We start from the raw sequence: 23985 nt of genomic DNA, 5'->3' as shown, positions 1-23985 counted from the left end.
ACCTGTAAAGTGAAAACCATTTCAGGTGACTACCTCTTGAAGCTCATCAAGAGAATGCCAAGAGTGTGCAAAGCAGTAATCAAAGCAAAAGGTGACTACTTTGAAGAACCTAGAATATGACATATTTTCAGTTGTTTCACACTTTTTTGTTATGTATATAATTCCACATGTGTTAATTCATAGTTTTGATGCCTTCAGTGTGAATCTACAATTTTCATAGTCATGAAAATAAAGAAAACTCTTTGAATGAGAAGGTGTCCAAACTTTTGGTCTGTACTCTATATATATATATATATACAAAGAAACTGGCTCACATGCGGACCGCCCCAGGAAAGGAAGACCAAGAGTCACCTCTGCTGCGGAGGATAAGTTCATCCGAGTCACCAGCCTCAGAAATCGCAGGTTAACAACAGCTCAGATTAGAGACCAGGTCAATGCCACACAGAGTTCTAGCAGCAGACACATCTCTAGAACAACTGTTAAGAGGAGACTGTGTGAATCAGGCCTTCATGGTAGAATATCTGCTAGGAAACCACTGCTAACGACAGACAACAAGCAGAAGAGACTTGTTTGGGCTAAAGAACACAAGGAATGGACATTAGACCAGTGGAAATCTGTGCTTTGGTCTGATAAGTCCAAATTTGAAATCTTTGGTTCCAACCACCGTGTCTTTGTGCGACGCAGAAAAGGTGAACAGATGGACTCTACGTGCCTGGTTCCCACCGTAAAGCATGGAGGAGGAGGTGTGATGGTGTGGGGGTGCTTTGCTGGTGACACTGTTGGGGATTTATTCAAAATTGAAGGCATACTGAACCAGCATAGCTACCATAGCATCTTGCAGCGGCATGCTATTCCACCCGGTTTGCGTTTAGTTGGACCATCATTTATTTTTCAACAGGACAATGACCCCAAACACACCTCCAGGCTGTGTAAGGGCTATTTGACCATGAAGGAGAGTAATAGGGTGCTGCGCCAGATAACCTGGCCTCCACAGTCACCGGACCTGAACCCAATCGAGATGGTTTGGGGTGAGCTGGACCGCAGAGTGAAGGCAAAAGGGCCAACAAGCGCTAAGCATCTCTGGGAACTCCTTCAAGACTGTTGGAAGACCATTTCAGGTGACTACCTCTTGAAGCTCATCAAGAGAATGCCAAGAGTGTGTAAAGCAGTAATCAAAGCAAAAGGTGGCTACTTTGAAGAAGCTAGAATATGACATATTTTCAGTTGTTTCACACTTTTTTGTTCCACATGTGTTAATTTATAGTTTTGATGCCTTCAGTGTGAATCTACAATTTTCATAGTCATGAAAATAAAGAAAACTCTTTGAATGAGAAGGTGTGTCCAAACTTTTGGTCTGTACTCTATATATACATATATATATATATATATATATATATATATATAATATATTTTTTTTTATCAGATATCTTTTTATTGAGTTTTATCCACAAACAAACAAAATGCACAGGTTTACAGTGTCTAAAACAGTTCTGGGGTGCTAGGTTCGAATCCGACCAAGGACAACATCTGCATGGAGTTTGTATGTTCTCCCCATGTTTGCGTGGGTTTCCTCCGGTTTCCTCCAACACTCCAAAGACATACTCTTTGAATGAGAAGGTGTGTCCAAACTTTTGGTCTGTACTGTATATATATATATATATATATATATATATATATATACACACACACACACACACACTCACCTAAAGAATTATTAGGAACACCATACTAATACGGTGTTGGACCCCCTTTTGCCTTCAGAACTGCCTTAATTCTACGTGGCACTGATTCAACAAGGTGCTGATGGCATTATTTAGAAATGTTGGCCTATATTGATAGGATAGCATCTTGCAGTTGATGGAGATTTGAGGGATGCAGATCCAGGGCACGAAGCTCCTGTTCCACCACATCCCAAAGATGCTCTATTGGGTTGAGATCTGGTGACTGTGGGGCCATAGTACAGTGAACTCATTGTCATGTTCAAGAAACAATTTTTCCAGTTTTCAACAGTCCAATTTTGGTGAGCTCATGCAAATTGTAGCCTCTTTTTCCTATTTGTAGTGGAGATGAGTGGTACCCGGTGGGGTCTTCTGCTGTTGTAGCCCATCTGCCTCAAGGTTGTGCGTGTTGTGGCTTCACAAATGCTTTGCTGCATACCTCGGTTGTAACGAGTGGTTATTTCAGTCAACGTTGCTCTTCTATCAGCTTGAATCAGTCGGCCCATTCTCCTCTGACCTCTAGCATCAACAAGGCATTTTCGCCCACAGGACTGCCGCATACTGGATGTTATTCACTTTTCACACCATTCTTTGTAAACCCTAGAAATGGTTGTGCGTGAAAATCCCAGTAACTGAGCAGATTGTGAAATACTCAGACCGGCCCGTCTGGCACCAACAACCATGCCACGCTCAAAATGGCTTAAATCACCTTTCTTTCCCATTCTGACATTCAGTTTGGAGTTCAGGAGATTGTCTTGACCAGGACCACAACCCTACATGCACTGAAGCAACTGCCATGTGATTGGTTGACTAGATAATCACATTAATGAGAAATAGAACAGGTGTTCCTAATAATTCTTTAGGTGAGTGTATATATATAGATGACCTATCCGGAGGTTAGTCCACAGATAAGGACACAATGTAACAAGTCCAGGTTAAACAATAGCAAATAGTGCCAAAAAAAGGAAAAGTCAGATAACAATCTACAATACAATAATTATGATGTGGCATCAAGACACCTAATACCTGTATGATGTACAGCAAGTAAACCTGGACCTACATAGGTGGGTCCGAGGCAGACAAGTAGTGCCCCACACGTATCGCCGGTAGCGTCCGGCTTCCTCAGGAGTAACTGTTTGTGTGTCCCAGGATGCTTTATATATCATTGTAATTATTCAATAAATTAATCAATACTTAACATAAATCACCTAAAGAGAATAGAGAAAACGCGCGCCCAGAGGTTAGGTCATCAATATATATGGCCGGACAACCCCTTTAAGGAAATTGCTTTACAGCAGCCCCATGGGCCATAGACACAATGGTCAGGAGAGGACCTTATTGACTTCTATAGTAGAGTCTTCTACGCATGCTCTGTGACCTGTGCAGAGGTCATTGTACAAGGAAAGAATAGATAAGATTTGACAATCACCTATTGTGAATGGAGGATCATGTCTTATCTATACACAGAGGTGATATCATTACAGGCAGGATTAGAATGACAGATAAGCAGATAACTACAGAAAAAGGATCTGTACAGACCAAGAAGTGGTCCCTATTATTAGGCTTACACTGGGTTCACATCATATTTTTTCCCATCCGTTTAACGTATACAAAAAACGTGTACGTTAAATGGATGCCTCAGACTGATGCCATACAGTTATAAGGTTAATCCACGGCACTCCAATTCTTGTGCAAATTTTTACATTTTATTGTGTTTACAGATTATCATTGTATACATCCAGATTATGTATGGACATCCAACGTCATACCTACTGCACCGCCACTAAGATCCCGCTGAGGAAGGTCATAATTAGACCGAAACGTCTGGGAACTATGATTTATGTGGCTACATACTAACCATTGAATCTGGATGTATACAATGATAATCTGTAAACACAATAAAATGTAAAAATTTGCACATGAATTGGAGTGGCGTGGATTAACCTTATATCTGTTCTACAACTCTCACGGGCACCCACAGTGGATTTATGGTGTGCGGAGTACACATCTCTTCAAAATGATGCCATACAATGGCATCTATTCACCATCGAGTTCCATTGTAAAAAAACAAAAAAAAATTATAAGTTTTTTTATTACCAGACTCTGCAGGATACAAGAACATGATGTGCTGCATTTTTGTATCCTTTTTTTCTAACGTATACGTCAAACGGAGGCATAAAACGTGATGTGAACTCACCTTTAGTGGCCAGTGTGAAAACCGCAGGATTTTATCGTTTTTGTTTAAATATAGATAGTGGAAGATTAAAAATAACATCATCAAAAATTCTTTGAGCATATGTTAAACATAAAAACGTGATTCATAAACAATAGGTCGTTTTCTGATGACACATTTTCTTTAATGGAGTTATCTGGAAATTTGATATTGATGATCTATCCTCAGGGTAGGTCATCAATATCAGATGGGTGGGGGTCTGACTCCCGGCATCCCTGATGAGCTCTTAGGCGTCTTCCTAGACCATGTGATGTCACCGTACATCAGTCACATGGCCTAGATGTAGTTCAGTCCCATTCAAGCTGTGAAGAGACCGCAGCGTTCACCAGGCAGCGTTCACCAGGCGCCGATCTGATATTGATGACCTATCCTGGAGGACAGCTCATCAATATCAAATTCCTGGATAATCCCTTCAAGCTATGAGACTGGAGAAGTAGAAGTACCCTACCCAGAGCCCAGTAACCTAGCTGCACTGCATAGGATAGCTGCGGACTGCAGGTACTGGATTGGTTGCAGACGGTGGGCGCTTTTATTAGTCAGGGTTTCTGAATGTTTTAACCCTTGTGTTCGACCTAGAAAACAGACAAATAAAAAGCTGTCAAAATGAAGGCAGCTCTGTGGGGAGCGTGACTGCACAATGCGACTTACAGCGGAAGCAGCTTTATCCCTCGCACTTTTACGTCATCTCTTTAATTGATTCTGGAACGTGCAAGACCAATGTTATAACGTGGAGAGGGGTCGCTCAGCTCATTACAGGGACATGTTCACTGACAAGCACATGGATCCCCCCCAAAGTGAGAAGAAAACAGATCGGTCAGGCCAAGAAGACATCATTCATGCCCTTGTTTAAATCAAGTTTTTATGTTAAACATATTTTATTTTTTCCACATTTTTTGGATGATGTTATATTTCATTTTCTATGTCACTATATTAATAAAACTATCTAAAAATCCTAAAATCCTGCAGTGTTTGCACTGGCCACTAAGACAAGACTAATAATAGGCTCCATTTCCTTTTCTGTTCAGATCACTTTTCAGCAGTCATCTCATTATCATAGGCGAGATTAGAATAACAGATATTCAGGTGTGCACAACCAATGAGGCCAGGTGAGGCGATCACCTCAGGCAGCCCCAGGTAGGGACAAGAGGTGGGCAGGGGAAGGGCCATGGGCTGAAGGGAAGGGGTTAGGTTAAGAAATTGGCATTGAGAAGGGGGGCGCTGTATCAGTTTTCGCTTCAGGCAGCAGAAAGGCTGGGGGCACCCCTGCAGATATTACACAGGCAGATAGATAGATAGATAGATATATTTCCAAAAAATGAGGCAGCACTCCAATTTAAAGTGAAAGGTGATGACCCAAATTTTTCCCAGGCAACGTTTCAGCCCACTCAATGAGGCCTTTGTCAAGCCTGACAAAGGCCTCATTGAGTGGGCTGAAATGTTGCCTGGGAATAAATTGGGTCATCACCTTTCACTTTGATTTGGAGTGCTGCCTCATTTTTTGGGAATATTGTACAGTGGAATGGTTGCCTACCTTCCTTGAGGATTGTCACCCGATTTACTTTTTTCTAACTGTGCTGCTGTTGTATTTTTGTTTTATAGATAGATATGAGATCCGATAGACAGATATAGATATGCGATAAACAGGTACAAACTAGATACGTAGAAAGACAGAGATACAGTAGATATATAATTATCTCAGCTTATGTACTCCCTTGTGACCTCTTAACAGGTGACAGAGCATGCCTAGAAAACTCTTCTATAGAAGTCAATAAGGTCCCCTCCTGACCATGTGGCTGCCGTAAAGGTCAGGTAAGATGGCCGCCCCCATAATCAGGTTCAGCAAATAGAATAAAAAATAATAATCTACAATTACAAAATAAAAACAGATTTGAAAAAAGGATACATGTCCCTATCTGGTTGTAACTGGCAGAAAAATGTTTTTGGTGAAACACGCCCTTTAAAACACCATAGGACTCAGTTCAGATGCAACTGTCTCACAAAACACACATGATGTATAAGCTTACCCCTACACATTACTTGAGATTAAACATGTCCACAGTAAAACAGGCCCCCAATAGTAGTCTCAGAATGCCCCCCCCTCTCCCAAGTAGTTTCAGCAGAACATGCCCCCAATAGTAGTCAGAGAATGCCCCCTTCTCTCCCAGGCAGTCACAGCAGAGCACACCCCGCAATAAATAGTTACAAAAATCCCCCCTTCTCTCCCAAGTAGTCACAGCAGAGCACGCCCCACAATGGTAAGGAGAGCCTGTATCACGGCCTTTCCACAACACGTCACCCATACAGATTTCACGGCTTCTATCTAGAAGATAATTTGTGGATAACAGCAACAGGCCACTGATTTCAATGGGTACCGTGCACATCTTCAGAGGACTATGCAAGGACTGTCCAAACCAGACAACTCTGCAATATCTGAGCTTGAACACCAACCTGTACTCTGAGGCGCCCGTCCTGTGGGCAGTCATACATCAGGACTTTCTGGTTTCATTCTGCTGAAGACGTCACAGGACACCTTTGTATGAAATCTTCAGTTCCTTGCCGATCAGTCATTTCAAAGACAAAACTTCCAAACTTCTGCCCCCCCCAACGTGCTGACCCGAGGCAGTGATTGATGCCGGTGGCATTTAGACATGTCAGTAAGTGAAATTTCTGATGGTCAGTGAGCTCGGACCCCCCCCCCCCTCCCCCCATCGATTTCCAAAACTATGAACATGTTGGTCTAATTTTTTTGGCTGATTGGAGGTGGCACTGAGCCCTGTCCCTCAGGTGCCCATCCGTTTCCAGCCAAAACACCTTTTTATCCCCTACTGATGTACAGGTTTTATCCCGTACTCTGACCACCTGTGCTGCCTATCCTCATCTGGCCTTCTTTCTTTTACTATTTTCTATCCATCTATCTATCTTTGGGGATGATCCCCCCAGGGTTTAAGATCTTCACTAAAAGTCTACTTTTTGCAACGACATGGAATTTACAACAAACTGACTTGATATATCAGTGACAAATGCTCGAGTGAACTGATGAAGATCCCTATTTCTAAACGTCAACTTATCTTGTCGAACCTGACTCTCAAATTAAAAAGCTATATATCTTAAAGGGACTCTGTCACCACTTTCTAACCCCCACTTTTAAAACTATAGTTCTGTCCATGGAGCCCCTGTGATTACAATGGTGTTGTTATATGCGAAATCCGCCGTCTCGTTTTGATAAAAAAAACTTTTATCTAACCTGTCACTCATGAGGATAAGGTGCCCAGGGCGTTTCTCCTGGTCTGAACATGCCGCCCGCCGCCGCCGCCGCCGTTGGTGCCCAGCTCCTCCTCTGATCCTTTCAGCGCCGCCTGAATGTGAAGAAATACGCCTCCGGCTCTCCCTCATTCCCCCCTCCTTTTCTAAAATTTCGCGCGTGCGCACAGGCCTGTGCCTGATGCGCCCGTGCGGACTTTTCGATTCAGCCTCATTGAGCGAAGTGCGCATGCGCACTTCGCTCAACCTCCCGATAACTGTCATGGAACCATGAACCAGACGTACAACAAGAGATAAGTGGAAATAAGAAGGCTTTATTGAAAGTCAAGCTGTAAGCAAAAGTCCAAACGGATGGCTAAACCGAAGCAGGGTCTTGCGTAGACAGAGGTCAGGAACCAGAAGGGTAGTCAGACGAAGCCTGGATCAGGAACCAGCAGGGTAGTCAGACGAAGCCAGGATCAGGAACCAACGGGGTAGTCAGACGAGGCCAGGATCAGGAACCAGAAGCAGCAGCAGTCTTAGAAGCATGTGAACACAGGAGGACCAAGCAAGGAACTGAAGCCACAGACCTCCTATATATATGAGCTAGGCATCCAGCTCCTCCCAGTGGGAAGGAGAAGCCGCAGGGTGGGAGGCTACAAGAAACCCAGAAACCAAGATGGCCGCCAGCACATGTCAAACGAAGGAGAACAGTAAGAAGGTAAGACCATGACAGTACCTCCCCCTCAAGGGCCCCTCCTCCGCGGAGTAAGGAACGGTTTCTGAGGGAAGCGTGCGTGGAAGGCTCGGAGCAAAGCAGGAGCATGGACATCTGCGGAGGGAACCCAGGAACGCTCCTCTGGACCATAACCACGCCAATGGACCAAAAACTGCAACCGACCGCGGACCAGGCGTGAGTCCAGGATATTGCTCACCTCATATTCCTCACGATTGCCCACTTGGACCGGACGGGGCCGAGGAACCGAGGAAGTGAAACGATTACACACCAATGGCTTCAACAGGGAGACATGAAACACGTTGGAGATCCGCATGCCAGGAGGAAGCGCAAGGGCATAGGCTACCGGGTTTACCCTGCGAAGCACTCGGAAGGGACCAACAAAGCGAGGCGCCAGCTTGGGAGTGGGCACTCGAAGGTTGAGGTTGCGGGTGGACAACCATACACGGTCTCCGACCTGGTAGGAAGGAGCGGGCGCTCGTCTGCGATCAGCCTGGAGTCTCTGGCGCTGCGCAGAGACCTCAAGGGACCTCTGGATCTGTACCCAAGAAGCACGTAGGACGGTGATCCTCCACAGCCGGAATATCCTGGGGAGAAAATACCTCCGGTAACACGGCAGGTTGGAACCCATAATTGGCCATGAAGGGAGACGTCCCAGAGGAAGAGTTCACCGCCGTGTTCCTGGCAAACTCAGCCCAAGGCAGGAGGTCAACCGAATTGGCTTGGTGATCGGAGACATAGCAACGAAGGAATTGCTCCAAGGCCTGATTGGATCGTTCTGCGGCCCCATTGGACTGAGGGTGGTAGGCCGAGGAGAAAGAGAGATGAATCCCCAACTGGGAGCAAAAGGCGCGCCAGAACCTGGACACAAACTGACTCCCCCGATCCGACACAATCTCCTTGGGCAAACCGTGCAACCGGAAGACCTCCCTGGCGAAAATCGTGGCCAACTCTTGTGCAGAGGGTAACTTCTTGAGAGGAACACAGTGGCACATTTTGGAAAACCGATCCACAATCATGAGAATGACCTCGGGATGCAGGGAGGTCCACAATGAAATCCATCCCCAGGTGTGACCATGGGCGCTCCCCGGTGGCTATGGGTTGCAAAAGGCCCAACGGAAGGTGCCGAGGGGACTTACTCTGGGCACAAACGGAGCATGCCGCTACATATGCGGCGATGTCGGAACGTAGAGAAGGCCACCAGAACAGACGTGAAACAGCCCAGGACAGCTGATTCTTTCCAGGATGCCCCGCGGCCTTGGAGTTATGGTAGGTTCGCAACAACCGAGTGCGCAACTCCTCAGGCACAAAACACCTGCCGTTGGGTCTCCCAGAGGGAGCACCAGATTGAGCCGCCAAAATCTGCTCACCCAGGGGAGAGGTCAGGCTGGTGCGAATGGCGGCCAGGATCTGATTCGGAGGTATGACCGAAGTCGGAATCGCCTCCTCCCCGGACAGCTCGGAGTACTGCCGTGATAAGGCATCCGCTCTGATGTTCTTGGAACCGGGTAGGTAGGAGACCACGTAATTAAAACGTGACAAGAACAGAGCCCATCTGGCCTGACGTGGTGTCAATCTCTTGGCCTCAGAAAGGTAGGTCAGATTCTTGTGGTCCGTCAGGATGAGAACCGGAACCACCGAACCCTCGAGCAAGTGCCTCCATTCTTTAAGGGCCTGCACGATGGCCAATAACTCCCTGTCACCAATCTCAAGAGCCAGTGGGGAACCTCGAGGCTGCAGAGGAATGGAATTGGCGGCAGCGAACACACTATCAATGAACAAACCACCAGCACCAGAGTCCACCAACGCCTGGGTCGTCACCGAGCCCCCGACCCAGGAGAGGACAACAGTGATCAGTGGTTTGTCAACACGGGAAACCGGGGAAGAGGAGACTCCACCCAAGATCTGCCCCCGACAGGATCTCAGGTGCGAGCGTTTCCCGGACGGTTCGGACATGCCAACCGAAAATGCCCACCGAGACCACAGTACATGCATCGGCCCTCGCGTCTCCGGAGTACCCTCTCCCCCTCGGACAGGCGAGCAAACCCCAGCTGCATGGGTTCACCCCCAGACGAGTCATCCCCAGGAGGCGTGGGAGGAGAGGGAGGCACGGGTGGGACAGCAAACGTAGGCGCCAATCTGTTAGAAGACCTCCGCAGGCTCTCCTTAAAGGAAGGTCTCTCCCTGAGTCTGGTGTCAATCAAAATCAGGAAAGAAATAAGAGACTCGAGCTCCACTGGTAGGTCCTTAGCTGCAACCTCATCCTTCAAGGCATCCGAGAGACCATGAGAGAAAGCAGCGACCAGAGCCTCATTATTCCAGCCCACCTCTGCTGCCAGGGTACGAAACTCAATGGCGTATTCAGCTACGGATCGTGAACCCTGTCTGATGGACATAAGGAGCTTCGCAGCAGAGGCAGCACGAGCCGGCACATCGAATACCTTCCGAAGAGAAGCAACAAAACCGGAAAACTCGGCAACCACCGGATTGTTGTTCTCCCATAAAGGGCTGGCCCAGGCCAAGGCCTTGTCCGAGAGCAGCGAGATCAAGAAGCCCACCTTTGATCTCTCAGTAGGAAAGGCATGTGGCAGCAACTCGAAATAAATGCCCACCTGGTTAAGGAAACCTCGGCACTGAGTTGGCTCTCCCCCAAAGCGCTGTGGAAGGGGGGCAGAACCGGTCATACCCCGAGACACCGCAGGCGCAGCAACAGGTGTCGGGGTAGACTCTGGCGCAACAACCGGAGCGGCAGTAGGAGCGGGCCCAGGAGCGACAACCGACCCATCGGCAACGGAAGCGAAATGAGCCGTGCGTTCAAGCAGGGTTTGCAACGCCACAGCGAACCGACCCAACAGGTGATCCTGCTGATCAAGTCTGGCAACCAGCGTAGGTAGCGAGGATGGCCCTGTACCGTCAAAATTCATGGCTTGGTCCTAATGTCATGGAACCATGAACCAGACGTACAACAACCATGACAATAACGCGAACACTGCCGCACGCGCGGGATCTTAGAAAAGAAGGAGGGGGGACTGAGGGAGAGCCGGAGGCGGATTTCTTCACATTCAGGCGGCGCTAATTCAAGGCAGAGGAGGAGCTGGGCACCAACGGCAGCGGCGGCGGGCGGCATGTTCAGACCAGGAGAAACGCCCTGGGCACCTTATCCTCATGAGTGACAGGTTAGATAAAAGGTTTTTTTTATCAAAACGAGCCAGCAGATTTCGCATATAACAACACCATTGTAATCACAGGGGCTCCATGGACAGAACTATAGTTTTAAAAGTGGGGGTTAGAAAGTGGTGACAGAGTCCCTTTAAAATAGCTCCCCTCACTCAGCACTTTCGTTTAAACATAGAACCCTTCGAGTACATGAATACAATGATGTCAGGATCAAATGCTCCAAATTTAAAAGAGATCTTTTAGACGACAAGAGTAATACCGTTAGAATCTGGGATAGAAAACGAAATAAGAATAATACATTAGGGAACACCAACAAAGCCCTTAATGATGCCTCAAAGACATACTTTCAACATTAGGACTAATATTAGTACCACCAATACCTTCCCACCAGGTAGCCATATAGGTCCTCCACAGACATCTACTATGCCAATAATCACACAATCACATCAGTCTCCTCTAAATACTCACCGCAAGACGCAATCAATGAAAATTACTCCATTTTACACCCCAATAGGTCCAACACGGAAAAGACGAAAATCCGATTCAGAGGATGTCAGGGAGGACATAGAAACACCTCAAAACAAAAAAATCCAAACCGAAAGATGACTAAAGACCAACAAACACACACACCCCTGTCCACTATTACGAACGATCCTGAAGTTAAGAAATTACGAGAAAGAGATCTGGGTATCTTCAACCTGTCCAAACACATACTAAAACAAAATTAAATGACCCTACTTAGCAAAGGACTTTCATTCTGTCCCACCAACGAACCAGGACTCTTTGAATTATTTGTTGACCTAAATTAATATATAAGTAAATTGACTCTCAAACTTTATTTTATATATCAAACATCCAGGTCCAAAAATAATCCTCCACCATCCCAACACCAACCGGAACTAGACACTCAAGAGCTATCAGGACCAACCCCTATTCGATCCCAACTTAGAAATAAATCATCCTTTTACCCAGGGTGGATAAAAATCAATGATTTAAAAAAAAAAAAAAAAATCAGATTGTTTTTATTTAACCCCTTAGGGACACAGCCTTTTTACACCTTAGGACCAGGCCATTTTTTGAAAATCTGACCAGAGTCACTTTAAGTGATGATAACTTTAAAACGCTTTGACTTATCCAGGCCGTTCTGAGATTGTTTTTTCGTCACATATTGTACTTCATGACACTGGTAAAATAAAGTTAAAAAAAATATTTTTTTTTGCATAAAAAAATTTCAAATTTACCAATTCAAAGTTTCATTTTCACTACTTCTGTAATACATAGTAATACCCTTAAAAATTGTGATGACTTTACATTCCCCATATGTCTACTTCATGTTTGAATTATTTTGGGAATGATATTTTATTTTTTGAGGATGTTACAAGGCTTAGAAGTTTAGAAGCAAATCTTGAAATTTTTCAGAAATTTACAAAAACCCAATTTTTAGGGACCACTACAGCTCTGAAGTCACTTTGCGAGGCTTACATAATAGAAACCACTCAAAAATGACCCCATTCTATAAACTACACCCCTCATGTATTCAAAACTGATTTTACAAACTTTGTTAACCTTTTAGGTGTTGCACAAGAGTTATTGGCAAATGGGGAAGAAATTTGAGAATTTCATTTTATTGCCTAATTTTCCATTTTAACCAATTTTTTCCACTAACAAAGCAAGGGTTAACAGCCAAACAAGACTGTATCTTTATTGCCCTGACTCTGCCGTTTACAGAAACACGCCATATGTGGCCGTAAACTACTGTACGGCCACACAGCGGGGCGTAGAGTGAAAGGTGCGCCGTTTGGTTTTTGGAAGGCATGTTTTGCTGGACAGTTTTTTTGACACCATGTCCCATTTGAAGCCCCCCTGATGCACCCCTAGAGTAGAAACTCCATAAAAGTGACCCCATCTAAGAAACTACACCCCTCAAGGTATACAAAACTGATTTTACAAACTTTGTTAACCCTTTAGGTGTTGCACAAGATTTAATGGAAAATAGAGATACAATTTCAAAATTTCACTTTTTTGGCAGATTTTCCATTTTAATATTTTTTTTCCAGTTACAAAGCAAGGGTTAACAGCCAAACAAAACTCGTTATTTATGGCCCTGATTCTGTCGTTTACAGAAAAACCCCATATGTGGTCGTAAACCGCTGTACGGTCACACGGCAGGGCGCAGAAGGAACGGAATGCCATACGGTTTTTGGAAGGCAGATTTTGCTGGACTGTTTTTTTTTGACACCATGTCCATTTGAAGCCCCCTGATGCACCCCTAGAGTAGAAACTCCATAAAAGTGACCCCATCTAAGAAACTACACCCCTCAAGGTATACAAAACTGATTTTACAAACTTTGTTAACCCTTTAGGTGTTGCACAAGATTTAATGGAAAATAGAGATACAATTTCAAAATTTAACTTTTTTGGCAGATTTTCCATTTTAATATTTTTTTTCCAGTTACAAAGCAAGGGTTAACAGCCAAACAAAACTCGTTATTTATGGCCCTGATTCTGTCGTTTACAGAAACACCCCATATGTGGTCGTAAACCGCTGTACGGTCACACGGCAGGGCGCAGAAGGAAAGGAATGCCATACGGTTTTAGGAAGGCAGATTTTGCTGGACTGGTTTTTTTGACACCATGTCCCATTTGAAGCCCCCTGATGCACCCCTAGAGTAGAAACTCCAAAAAAGTAACCCCATTTTAGAAACTACGGGATAGGGTGGCAGTTTTGTTGGTACAAGTTTAGGGTACATATGATTTTTGGTTGCTCTATATTACACTTTTTGTGCGGCAAGGTAACAAGAAATAGCTTTTTTGGCACCGTTTTTTTTTTTGTTATTTACACCATTCATCTGACAGGTTAGATCATGTGGTAATTTTATAGAGCAGGTTGTCACGGACGCGGTGATACCCAATATGTATACAATTTTTTTTATTTATGTACGTTTTACACAATAATTTCATTTTTAAAACAAAAAAAATGTTTTAGTGTCTCCATAGTCTAAGAGCCATAGTTTTTTAAATTTTTGGGCGATTATCTTAAGTAGGGTCTCATTTTTTGTGGGATGAGATGACGGTTTGATTGGCACTATTTTGGGGTGCACATGACTTTTTGATTGCTTGCTATTACACTTTTTGTGACGGAAGATGACAAAAAATGGCTTTTTTTACACCGTTTTTATTTTTATTTTTTTACGGTGGTCACCTGAGGGGTTAGGTCATGTGATATTTTTATAGAGCCGGTCAATACGGACGCGGCGATACCTAATATGTATACTTTTTTTTTATTTATGTAAGTTTTACACAATGATTTCATTTTTGAAACAAAAGAAATCATGTTTTAGTGTTTCCATAGTCTAAGAGCCATAACTTTTTCAGTTTTTGGGCGATTATCTTGGGTAGGGTATGATTTTTGCGGGATGAGATAACGGTTTGATTGTTACAATTTTGGCGTAGATGCGACTTTTTTGATCACTTTTATTACCTTTTTTGGGAAGTAAGGTGGGCAAAATTCCAATTTCATCATAGTTTTAAATTTTTTATTTTTATGGCGTTCACCGTTCGGGTAAAGTAACATGACCGTTTTATAGATCAGGTCGTTACGGACGCGGCGATACCAAACATGTGTAGGGAATTTTATTTTTTTCATTTTTAATCAGTGATAAATGTGTTTTTTGATTTTTACTTTATTTTTCACTTTTTTCACTTTTTTTTTGACCCAGACCCACTTGGTTCTTGAAGATCCAGTGGGTCTGATGTCTGCATAATACAGTACAGTACAATATATATTGTACTGTACTGTATTTTACTTACACTTTGTCTGAACAGATCTATGCTTTCAGCACAGATCTGTTCAGAACCATGGACAGCAGGACGCCTGAGAAGGCGTCCTGTTGCCATGGGAACCTTCCCCGTCTGCTCAGTAGTGGCCAGAACTGCGCAGACGGGGAAGGGTAAGGACGGGGCCTGGGGGGCTGCCGGGAAGCTCGCTCCCTCTCCATTCGGGGGACTGCAAAGGCACAGCAGCCCCCCGATCGGAGAGGGAGGGAGCTCCCTCTTACTGTTAACCTTTTCCATACAGCGGTCCGTACGGACCGCTGTATGGAAAGGGTTAAACGGCTGACATCGCATCACCGATGTCAGCCGTTTATACCAGGGTGCCAGCAATGTGCTGGCACCCTGGTATACCCACTAGACGCCAACGATTACGCAATGGGAGGCGGGCGGGGGATCGCGATCCCGCCTACCGCACCGCCCGCCTCCCGCACCGCCCGCAACCCTCCCCCTGCACCTCCCACCGTGCTCGAATAACTCAGGGGTGCAGGGGGGAGGGATACAGGAAACCATTTTTAATCCTAAAGTTTCTGATCCCCACGGTCAGGGACCGCGGGGATCAAAAACTGCAGAAATCGCAGCAAACCGCAGGTCTGAATTGACCTGCGGTTTGCCGCGATCGCCGACATGGGGGGGTCACGGGACCCCCCCGCGCATTTAGCCTAGGTGCCTGCTCAATGATTTGAGCAGGCACCGGGTTCCGATCACTGCCAGCCGCACGGCAGTGATCGAAAATGCACAGGGCGTACATGTACGCCCTGTGTCCTTAAGTACCAGGGCACAAGGGCGTACCTGTACGCCCTGTGTCCTTAAGGGGTTAAATCGGATTTTTTTTTATATAAAATGCTTTTTGAGGAAAATTTATTACCATCCAAAGGTTATTCCATGTATATGTTTAATTTTTTTGGTAAATAAATTCCATTAATCCATTCACAATGTCATGCTCTTCCAGAGGTTTTTGTAAGATTATTGGGCAGTTTCTCTGCCTACAAGATATTATCACAGATGCTTGGTTTACTTTTGCAGTTCTCAACACTGAATTTGACTCAGCAGAGATCACATGCCTCTTCCTCACAGCAAAAATGTTATAACATGAACAAAATTAATCCTAACTTCTACAAAACTATGAATGCAGAATCAACCTAATCAAACTAATCTAAAAGAAGCTTTCGCGGGTTATAGTACCACCAGTAAAAGGTCTATGAAGAAATTACACATCAAGCCCAATCTTACTATAGAGGAAAAAAAAGCTTTGAAAAACCTTACCCAAAATAAAAACATTGTAATTAAAGGGAACCTGTCACCTCAAAAACGCATATAAAACCGCCAGCATTACCGTATAGTAGTATAGTATTCCTTGCTTTAAGTCCAGGTAAGCACGCCCCCTAACCGTCCCCTCTCTTGTTTGATTGACAGCCTGAAGTGCGGCTGGGATTGCAGAAGTGTGACGCATGTGCGGTGCACCACTAAAAGCCGGCTAACAGCGGCAGCCGGAGACGGGATCGCGCCTTACCAAGGAGCGCACCACGCATGCGTGAGACTTCTGGCTGTCAATCAAACAAGAGAGGGGACGGTTAGGGGGCGTTCTTACCTTGACTTGAAGCAAGGAAGCCGCTGCCCCCTTCACTTGATGCTGACCAGCAAGATAGCGCAGATGGCGCTTAAAATATTTAAGCTATTGATCATCAGACTACCGGATCAAACATATGATTATGAACAGACTGGGGGCTACTATACGGTAATGCTGGCGGTTTTATATGCGTTTTTGAGGTGACAGGTTCCCTTTAAAAGTGCAGATGGGGGGGGGGGGGTGGAGTGATCATGGATTCAGATTATTATCTAGCTGAATCACAGAGAATACTCTCAGACCAAGAATTTTATCGAATCATTATTGAGGACCCCACTCCTCTCTGAACTGGTAGAGGCGGGTTTTGAGATAGGTATTATAGATAAAAAAGAAAGAGAATTCCTGACAGTGTTACATCCATCCATTTCACGCTTTTACTTCCTGCCTAAGATTCACAAATCCCTGACCCGACCACCTGGGAGACCTATTATTTCTGGTATTAACTGTTTAACATCCAATCTTTCAGCATAAGTCGACTTTCACTAGGGGTCCATTCACACGTCCGTAGTGTATTGCGGATCCGCAATACACTCGGCCGGTACCCCCCATAGAACTGCCTATTCTTGTCCGCAATTGCCGACAAGAATAGGACATGTTCTATTTTTTTCCGGAGCCGCGGACTGGAAGATCGTGGGCGCGCTCTGGAAATGCGGATAGCACACTGTGTGCTGTCCGCATCCATTCCTGCCCCATAGAGAAAGAATGGGTCCGCACCCGTTCCGCGGACGTGTGAATGGACTCTTACAAAGATATGTCCTAAAAACTTCCTTCTTATCTCGGGGATACGTCTCACCTCATCCAACTATTAGAATCATTACAATGGGAAGAGAACTATATATGGGTGACTTTAGATGTAACATCCTTACACAGTAATACCGAACACGATCTGGGTATTCTAGCGCTATCAGAAATCTTGAGAAGAGGCCCTTTAACTCCTGATTCACAAATAGAATTTCTTCTCAAACACAATGACTTCGCCCATATGGGTTTGGCGCCTACTTGTTGGTCTAATTCTTTGGCTGATTGGAGGTGGCACTGAGCCATGTCCCTCAGGTGCCCATCCGTTTCCAGCCAAAACACCTTTTTATTGGCATTTAGACAGGTCAGTAAGTGAAATTTCTGATGGTCAGTGAGCTCGGACCCCCCCCCCCCAATAATTTCCAAAACTATGAACATGGCGGAGCTCCCCAAACCTATAACAGGAAAGTCTAACCTTATGTATTTCTTCACTAAGAAGCTGTTTTGCGTTTTCCACAGAGGTTCGTCTTGTATTTACACGGATGGTGGTAAAAGATGGCGGATGGGACAAATGATTCTGCAGACGCACAAACTTCTTCTCTGCTTCTTCTGGCCCCAATGTGGCCACAAGCTGTAAGACAGGTTAAAGAAAATAAAGGGTCTACGTTTTAAAACACTATGTGAAATTAACTGCCTGAGTAGAAAAAACTTTAAAAATACATCTTATGTGTAGCTAAAACACAAGGGGTTCAGCAGATGGAATTTATCAAGTGGAGAAAGTTAGTACAAGGCACTTACTAATGTATTGTGATTGTCCATATTGCTTCCTTTGCTGGCTTCATTAATTTTTCCGTCACATTATACACTGCTTGTTTCCATGGTTACGACCACCCTGCAATCTTACAGCGGTGGTCGTGCTTGCCTATGCGCGCTCTCGCAGTCCTGGCCACCAGAGAGGCTGAGACTTGTTGCTATAGTGTGCAAGCACGACCGCCACTGCTGGATTGCAGGGTAGTCGTAACCATGGAAATGAGCAGTGCACAATAGGATGGAAAAATGAATCCAGCCAGAAAAGGAGGAAATATGGACAATCACAATACATAAGTAAGTGCCTTGTATTAACTTTCTGATAAATGTCACTTGATGAAGTGAGACAACCCCTTTAGGGTCCATTCACACGTCCGTAATGTGTTTAGCGGATCCACGGATCCGCAAAACACGGCAATGTGCGTTCCGCATTTTGCGGACGGCATATCGCCGGCACTAATAGAATATGCCTATTCTTGGACATGTTCTATTTTTTTCGGGAACGGAATTGCGGACCCGGAGGTGCACATCGTGCTGCCCCATAGAAATGAATGGATCCGCAATTCTGTTCCGCAAAATGCGGAACGAAATTGCAGACGTGTGAATGGACCCTTAATCGTCATCAGGCTAGGCAGAGGATATTGGGATCCGTTAGGAACATATACCAGATCCTAAGGCCCCTTTCACACGGGCGATATTTCCGCACGGATGCGATGCGCGAGTTGAACGCATTGCACCCGCACTGAATCCCGACCCATTCATTTCTATGGGGCTGTGCACATAAGCGGTGATTTTCACGCATCACTTGTGCGTTGCGTGAAAATCGCAGCATGCTCTATTTTGTGCGTTTTTCACGTAACGCAGGCCCCATAGAAATGAATGGGGTTGCGTGAAAATCGCAAGCATCCGCAAGCAAGTGCGGATGCAGTACGATTTTCACGCACGGTTGCTAGGAGATGATCGGGATGGAGACTCGATCATCATTATTTTCCCTTATAACATGGTTATAAGGGAAAATAATAGCATTCTGAATACAGAATGCATAGTACAATAGGGCTGGAGGGGTTAAAAAAAAAAGAAAAATTATTTAACTCGCCTTAATCCACTTGATCGCGCAGCCGGCATGTCTTCTGTCTTCTTTCTTTGCTTTGTGCATGAAAAGGACATGTGGTGACGTCACTCCGGTCATCACATGGTCCGTCACCATGGTAAAAGATCATGTGACGGACCATGTGATGACCGGAGTGACGTCACAACAGGTCCTGTTCCTGCTCAAAGCAAAGAAAAAAGACCAAAGAGATGCCGGCTGCGCGATCAAGTGGATTAAGGTGAGTTTAATTATTTTTTATTTATTTTTTAACCCCTCCAGCGCTATTTTACTATGCATTCTGTATTCAGAATGCTATTATTTTCCCTTATAACCATGTTATAAGGGAAAATAATACAATCTACAGAACACCGATCCCAAGCCAAACATGCCGATTTTTCTCACGCAAGTGCAAAACGCATTACAATGTTTTGCACTCGCGCTGAAAAATCGTGCATGTTCCCGCAACGCACCCGCACATTTTCCCGTAACGCCCGTGTGAAAGAGGCCTAAATGTTCCATGTCCACTAATATGGAGAACTATATTGTTCCTAGGTCTCCATAAGATCATTGGTTGCAGCTGACGTCTGCCCCAGTCTTGACTTACAGTAGGGCAATACCTAGACTGGAGTGATTTAACTATCAAATCTGCGATAAAATCAATGTGCAAGTGGAAGCAGATTTAAAGGGGTTATCCCATGACTAATGTAAAAAATTTAAATCAGACATCATATATATACAGTGGATATAAAAAGTCTACACACCCCTGTTAAAATGTCAGGTTTCTGTGCTGTAAAAAAATGAGACAAAGATAAATCATTTCAGAACTTTTTCCACCTTTAATGTGACCTATAAACTGTACAATTCAATTGAAAAACAAACTGAAATCTTTTAGGTGGAGGGAAGAAAAAATAAAAAATAAAACTAAAATAATGTGGTTGCATAAGTGTGCACACCCTCTTATAACTGGGGATGTAGATGTGTTCAGTATTAAGCAATCACATTCAAATCCTGTTAAATAGGAGTGAGCATACACCGGCCATCATTTAAAGTGCCTCTGATTAACCCCAAATAAAGTTCAGCTGCTCTAGTTGGTCTTTCCTGAAATTTTCTTAGTCACATCTCACAGCAAAAGCCATGGTCCACAGAGAGCTTCCAAAGCATCAGAGGGATCTCAATGTTAAAATGTATAAGTCAGGAGAAGGGTACAAAAGAATTTCCAAGACATTAGATATACCATGGAACACAGTGAAGACAATCATCATCAAGTGGAGAAAATATGGCACAACAGGGACATTACCAAGAACTGGACGTCCCTCCAAAATTTATGAAAAGACGAGAAGAAAACTGGTCTGGGAGGCGACCAAGAGGCCTACAGCAACATTAAAGGATCTGCAGGAATATCTGGCAAGTACTGGCTGTGTGGTACATGTGACAACAATCTCCCGTATTCTTCATATGTCTCGCCTATGGGGTAGAGTGGCAAGACGAAAGCCTTTTCTTACGAAAAACATCCAAACCAGGCTACATTTTGCAAAAACCCATCTGAAGTCTCCCAGAAGCATGTGGGAAAAGGTGTTATGGTCTGATGAAACCAAGGTTGAACTTTTGGCCATAATTCCAAAAGATATGTTTGGCGCAAAAACAACACTGCACATCCCCCCCAAAAGAACACCATCCCCACAGTGAAGCATGGAGGCGGCAGCATCATGCCAAGGGGCTGTTCTTCTTCAGCTGGAACTGGGGCCTTAGTTAAGCTAGAGGGAATTATGAACAGTTCCAAATACCAGTCAATATTGGCACAAAACCTTCAGGCTTCTGCTAGAAATCTGAACAGAAATCTTTCAGCATGACAATGACCCAAAGCATACATCCAAATCAACCAAGTAATGGCTTCACCAGAAGAAGATGAAAGTTTTGGAATGGCCCAGCCAGAGCCCAGACCTGAATCCGATTGAAAATCTGTGGGGTGATCTGAAGAGGGCTGTGCCCAGGAGATGCCCTCGCAATCTGACAGATTTGGAGTGTTTTTGCAAAGAAGAGTGGGCAAATCTTGCCAAGTCATAATGTGCCATGCTGATAGACTCATACCCAAAAAGACTGAGTGCTGTAATAAAATCAAAAGGTGCTTCAACAAAGTATTAGTTTAAGGGTGTGCACACATATGCAACCATATTATTTTATTTTTATATTTTTTCTTCCCTCTACCTAAAAGATTTCAGTTTGTTTTTCAATTGAATTGTACAGTTTATAGGTCACATTAAAGGTGGAAAAAGTTCTGAAATGATTTATCTTTGTCTCATTTTACATCACAGAAACCTGACATTTTAACAGGGGTGTGTAGACTTTTTATATCCACTGTATTTATCCTGCTGGTGTAGTTTAAAGGGGTATTCTCATCTCTGGCATTTACGACATACTAGAAAAAGTCCCTGGCGCTGCCCGAATATGAAATGTTGTTCTGTCTGTGTGTTTATTGGATTTGCTCCAAGGTTGTCCAGGAGGCCAATCCCTGCCCTTTTTTTTAACCAAGAAATCACTAGTAGCTCTATATACACACACTGTTTATTTTATTTTTAACTGTCCCCATAACAGCGACCTCCAGAGCACCCGACCCCCTTAACTGTGACCTCCACAGTGCCCCGCCCCTTAGCAGTGACCTCCCCAGCACCCTGCCCCCTTAATAGTGACCTCCACAGTGCCCCGCCCCTTAGCAGTGACCTCCCCAGCACCCTGCCCCCTTAATAGTGACCTCCACAGTGCCCCGCCCCTTAGCAGTGACCTCCCCAGCACCCTGCCCCCTTAATAGTGAGCTCCTCAGAGCCCCGACCCATTAACAGTAACCTCCACGGTGCCTCGCCCCCTTAACACTGATCTCCAGACTCCACAGCACCCTGCCCCCTTAATAGTGAAGCCGACCTATAACAGTGAATAAAAAATGGCTGAGTTGTTATGGAAACCTGGTGTAAAACTGTGTGTATGTGGAGACTAAGGGCCTGTGAGCTTCCATTGGCCAATAAGGGTCATGTGACCGGGTGTATGGTAGTTAGGATATGAGTGAAGGACCTGCGAGCTTCTATTGGCTAATAAGGGTCATGTGACCGGTGTATGGTAGTTAGGAGATGAGTGAAGGACCTGCGAGCTTCTATTGGCTAATAAGGGTCATGTGACCGTGTGTATGGTAGTTAGGAGATGAGTGAAGGACCTGCGAGCTTCTATTGGCTAATACATTTCATGGGAATAGCTCAAGAACATTAGGTCCTAGAGAGCTGAGACCCTTCCCGGACACCTGAAGTACCTATGTGCCAAATGTAGTGTCCGACTGTTCAGGCTTTTCGATGTCAATAGAGGACAGACAGACATAGATTTTTATAACATAGATTCACAGGATGGTATGAGACCCATACTTATAGCATAGCCTGAGTAAAGTAGAACTGGCTTAGTTGTCCATAGCAACCAATCAGATTGATCCTTTCATTTTTCACAGCTGCTTGCTAGGGGCACCTAAGCCAGTTCTCCCTTACACTCGTTTGGATAATTCCCCCCCAGAAGCGCCACGTTGGACCACGTTTTTGGCACAGACACATTAGTATGCCGCTGCTCACCTCGGGGTTGAGATACACATTACGCAGATAATCCTCGACCTCCTCTCTCAGGCGTATCTTTGGGAAGAAGGACATTTCACGCCGGAGATGTCAATAACTTCTGGAAGGAGGAAGAAGGCGACCATCAGTCACACCGCACGATACAACAATACGCGGATCACTTTCATAGACCGGAGACGGACGTTTTTAGGACCACATAAGGTAGTCTCTCACGGGGAGAGAACACATGGATGTCACAGATCAGGGACCCCCGTCCACGGGCTCTCCTTCTGGCGGACAACGCATTCCATTCATTATCTGCCGCCATGTAACACGTAATTTCTCCTGCGTCAGTGAACGTGAGCTTCTGGACTACGCTTTCCTCTCGTACGTAATTTTGTGCAAATTTGGATATCTTTATGCAAACTGCATATAACAGAGCAATTACATAAGGTCTTGTTCACATTGGATGTGTACTGTCCACATTTTCCATGGGAGCGCGTACCCATTGATTTTAATGTTTGTTCACATATCAGTGGTTTGCCATTGATCGTGGGTCAGTGGAAAAATCACGGGAGCATGCGGCCCAAACGTGCCCACTGAAGTCTATGGGTCCGTGAAAATACGCTGACGCGACACGGATGGCATCCGTGTTTGGTCAGCTTTTCAGGGACCACAGGTAGGAGATGCTCTGGAAAATAATTTTCAGGGATGACACACGGACCAAACACAGGTTCTTCACAGATGGATTTTCCAAAGATGTCAAGGCCTCGTTCACATTTCCGTGTCTGATGTCCGTCGAAAATTGTGTTTTAGCCGTGTTTGGTCCGTGTGTCCGTTTTTTGCCCTCCGTGTGTCATTCTCATTTCAGGGTTTCTGCTAGGCTTAAAATGAATTTCTAGAGAATCTCCTACCTATGGTCTCTGAAAAACCGACCAAACACGGATGCCATCCATGTCGTGCTAGTGGTTTTTCTCAGACCCATAGACTTCAATGGGCAAGTTTTGGTCCACATGCTCCTGCGATTGTTTCACTGAACCACGGTCAATAGAAAACTACTGATGTGTGAGCAAACACATTAAAATCAATGGGTACGTGCGCTGTGGGGTATTCAGACAGCACACATCCGTGATTCACTGAGGTGTGAACGAGGACTAATACTGTCTGCAATTTTAAAATGGTTTTCCAAGATTTTCATACTGATGAC

At 44.8% G+C, this 23985-nt stretch overlaps 1 protein-coding gene across 2 annotated transcripts in view; it reads right to left on the bottom strand.

Annotated features, from left to right (window-relative positions):
• LOC122939090 (tRNA (cytosine(72)-C(5))-methyltransferase NSUN6-like) overlaps positions 1 to 23985 on the bottom strand; it is a 58860-nt gene that overhangs the window by 31526 nt on the left and 3349 nt on the right. For both annotated transcript variants that reach the window (XM_044295063.1, XM_044295064.1), the window contains exons 2-3: positions 22800 to 22899; positions 17776 to 17931 (exon numbers count right to left, since the gene is read on the bottom strand). In XM_044295063.1, coding sequence (XP_044150998.1) covers positions 17776 to 17931; positions 22800 to 22874 — 231 coding nt within the window. In that variant the 5' untranslated portion in view covers positions 22875 to 22899. The remainder of the gene's footprint in view (positions 1 to 17775; positions 17932 to 22799; positions 22900 to 23985) is intronic.

Source organism: Bufo gargarizans, chromosome 5 (genome assembly GCF_014858855.1).
Source record: "Bufo gargarizans isolate SCDJY-AF-19 chromosome 5, ASM1485885v1, whole genome shotgun sequence".
Classification (NCBI taxonomy): Eukaryota; Metazoa; Chordata; class Amphibia; order Anura; family Bufonidae; genus Bufo; species Bufo gargarizans.
This window is presented reverse-complemented; position numbering and strand designations above follow the sequence as displayed.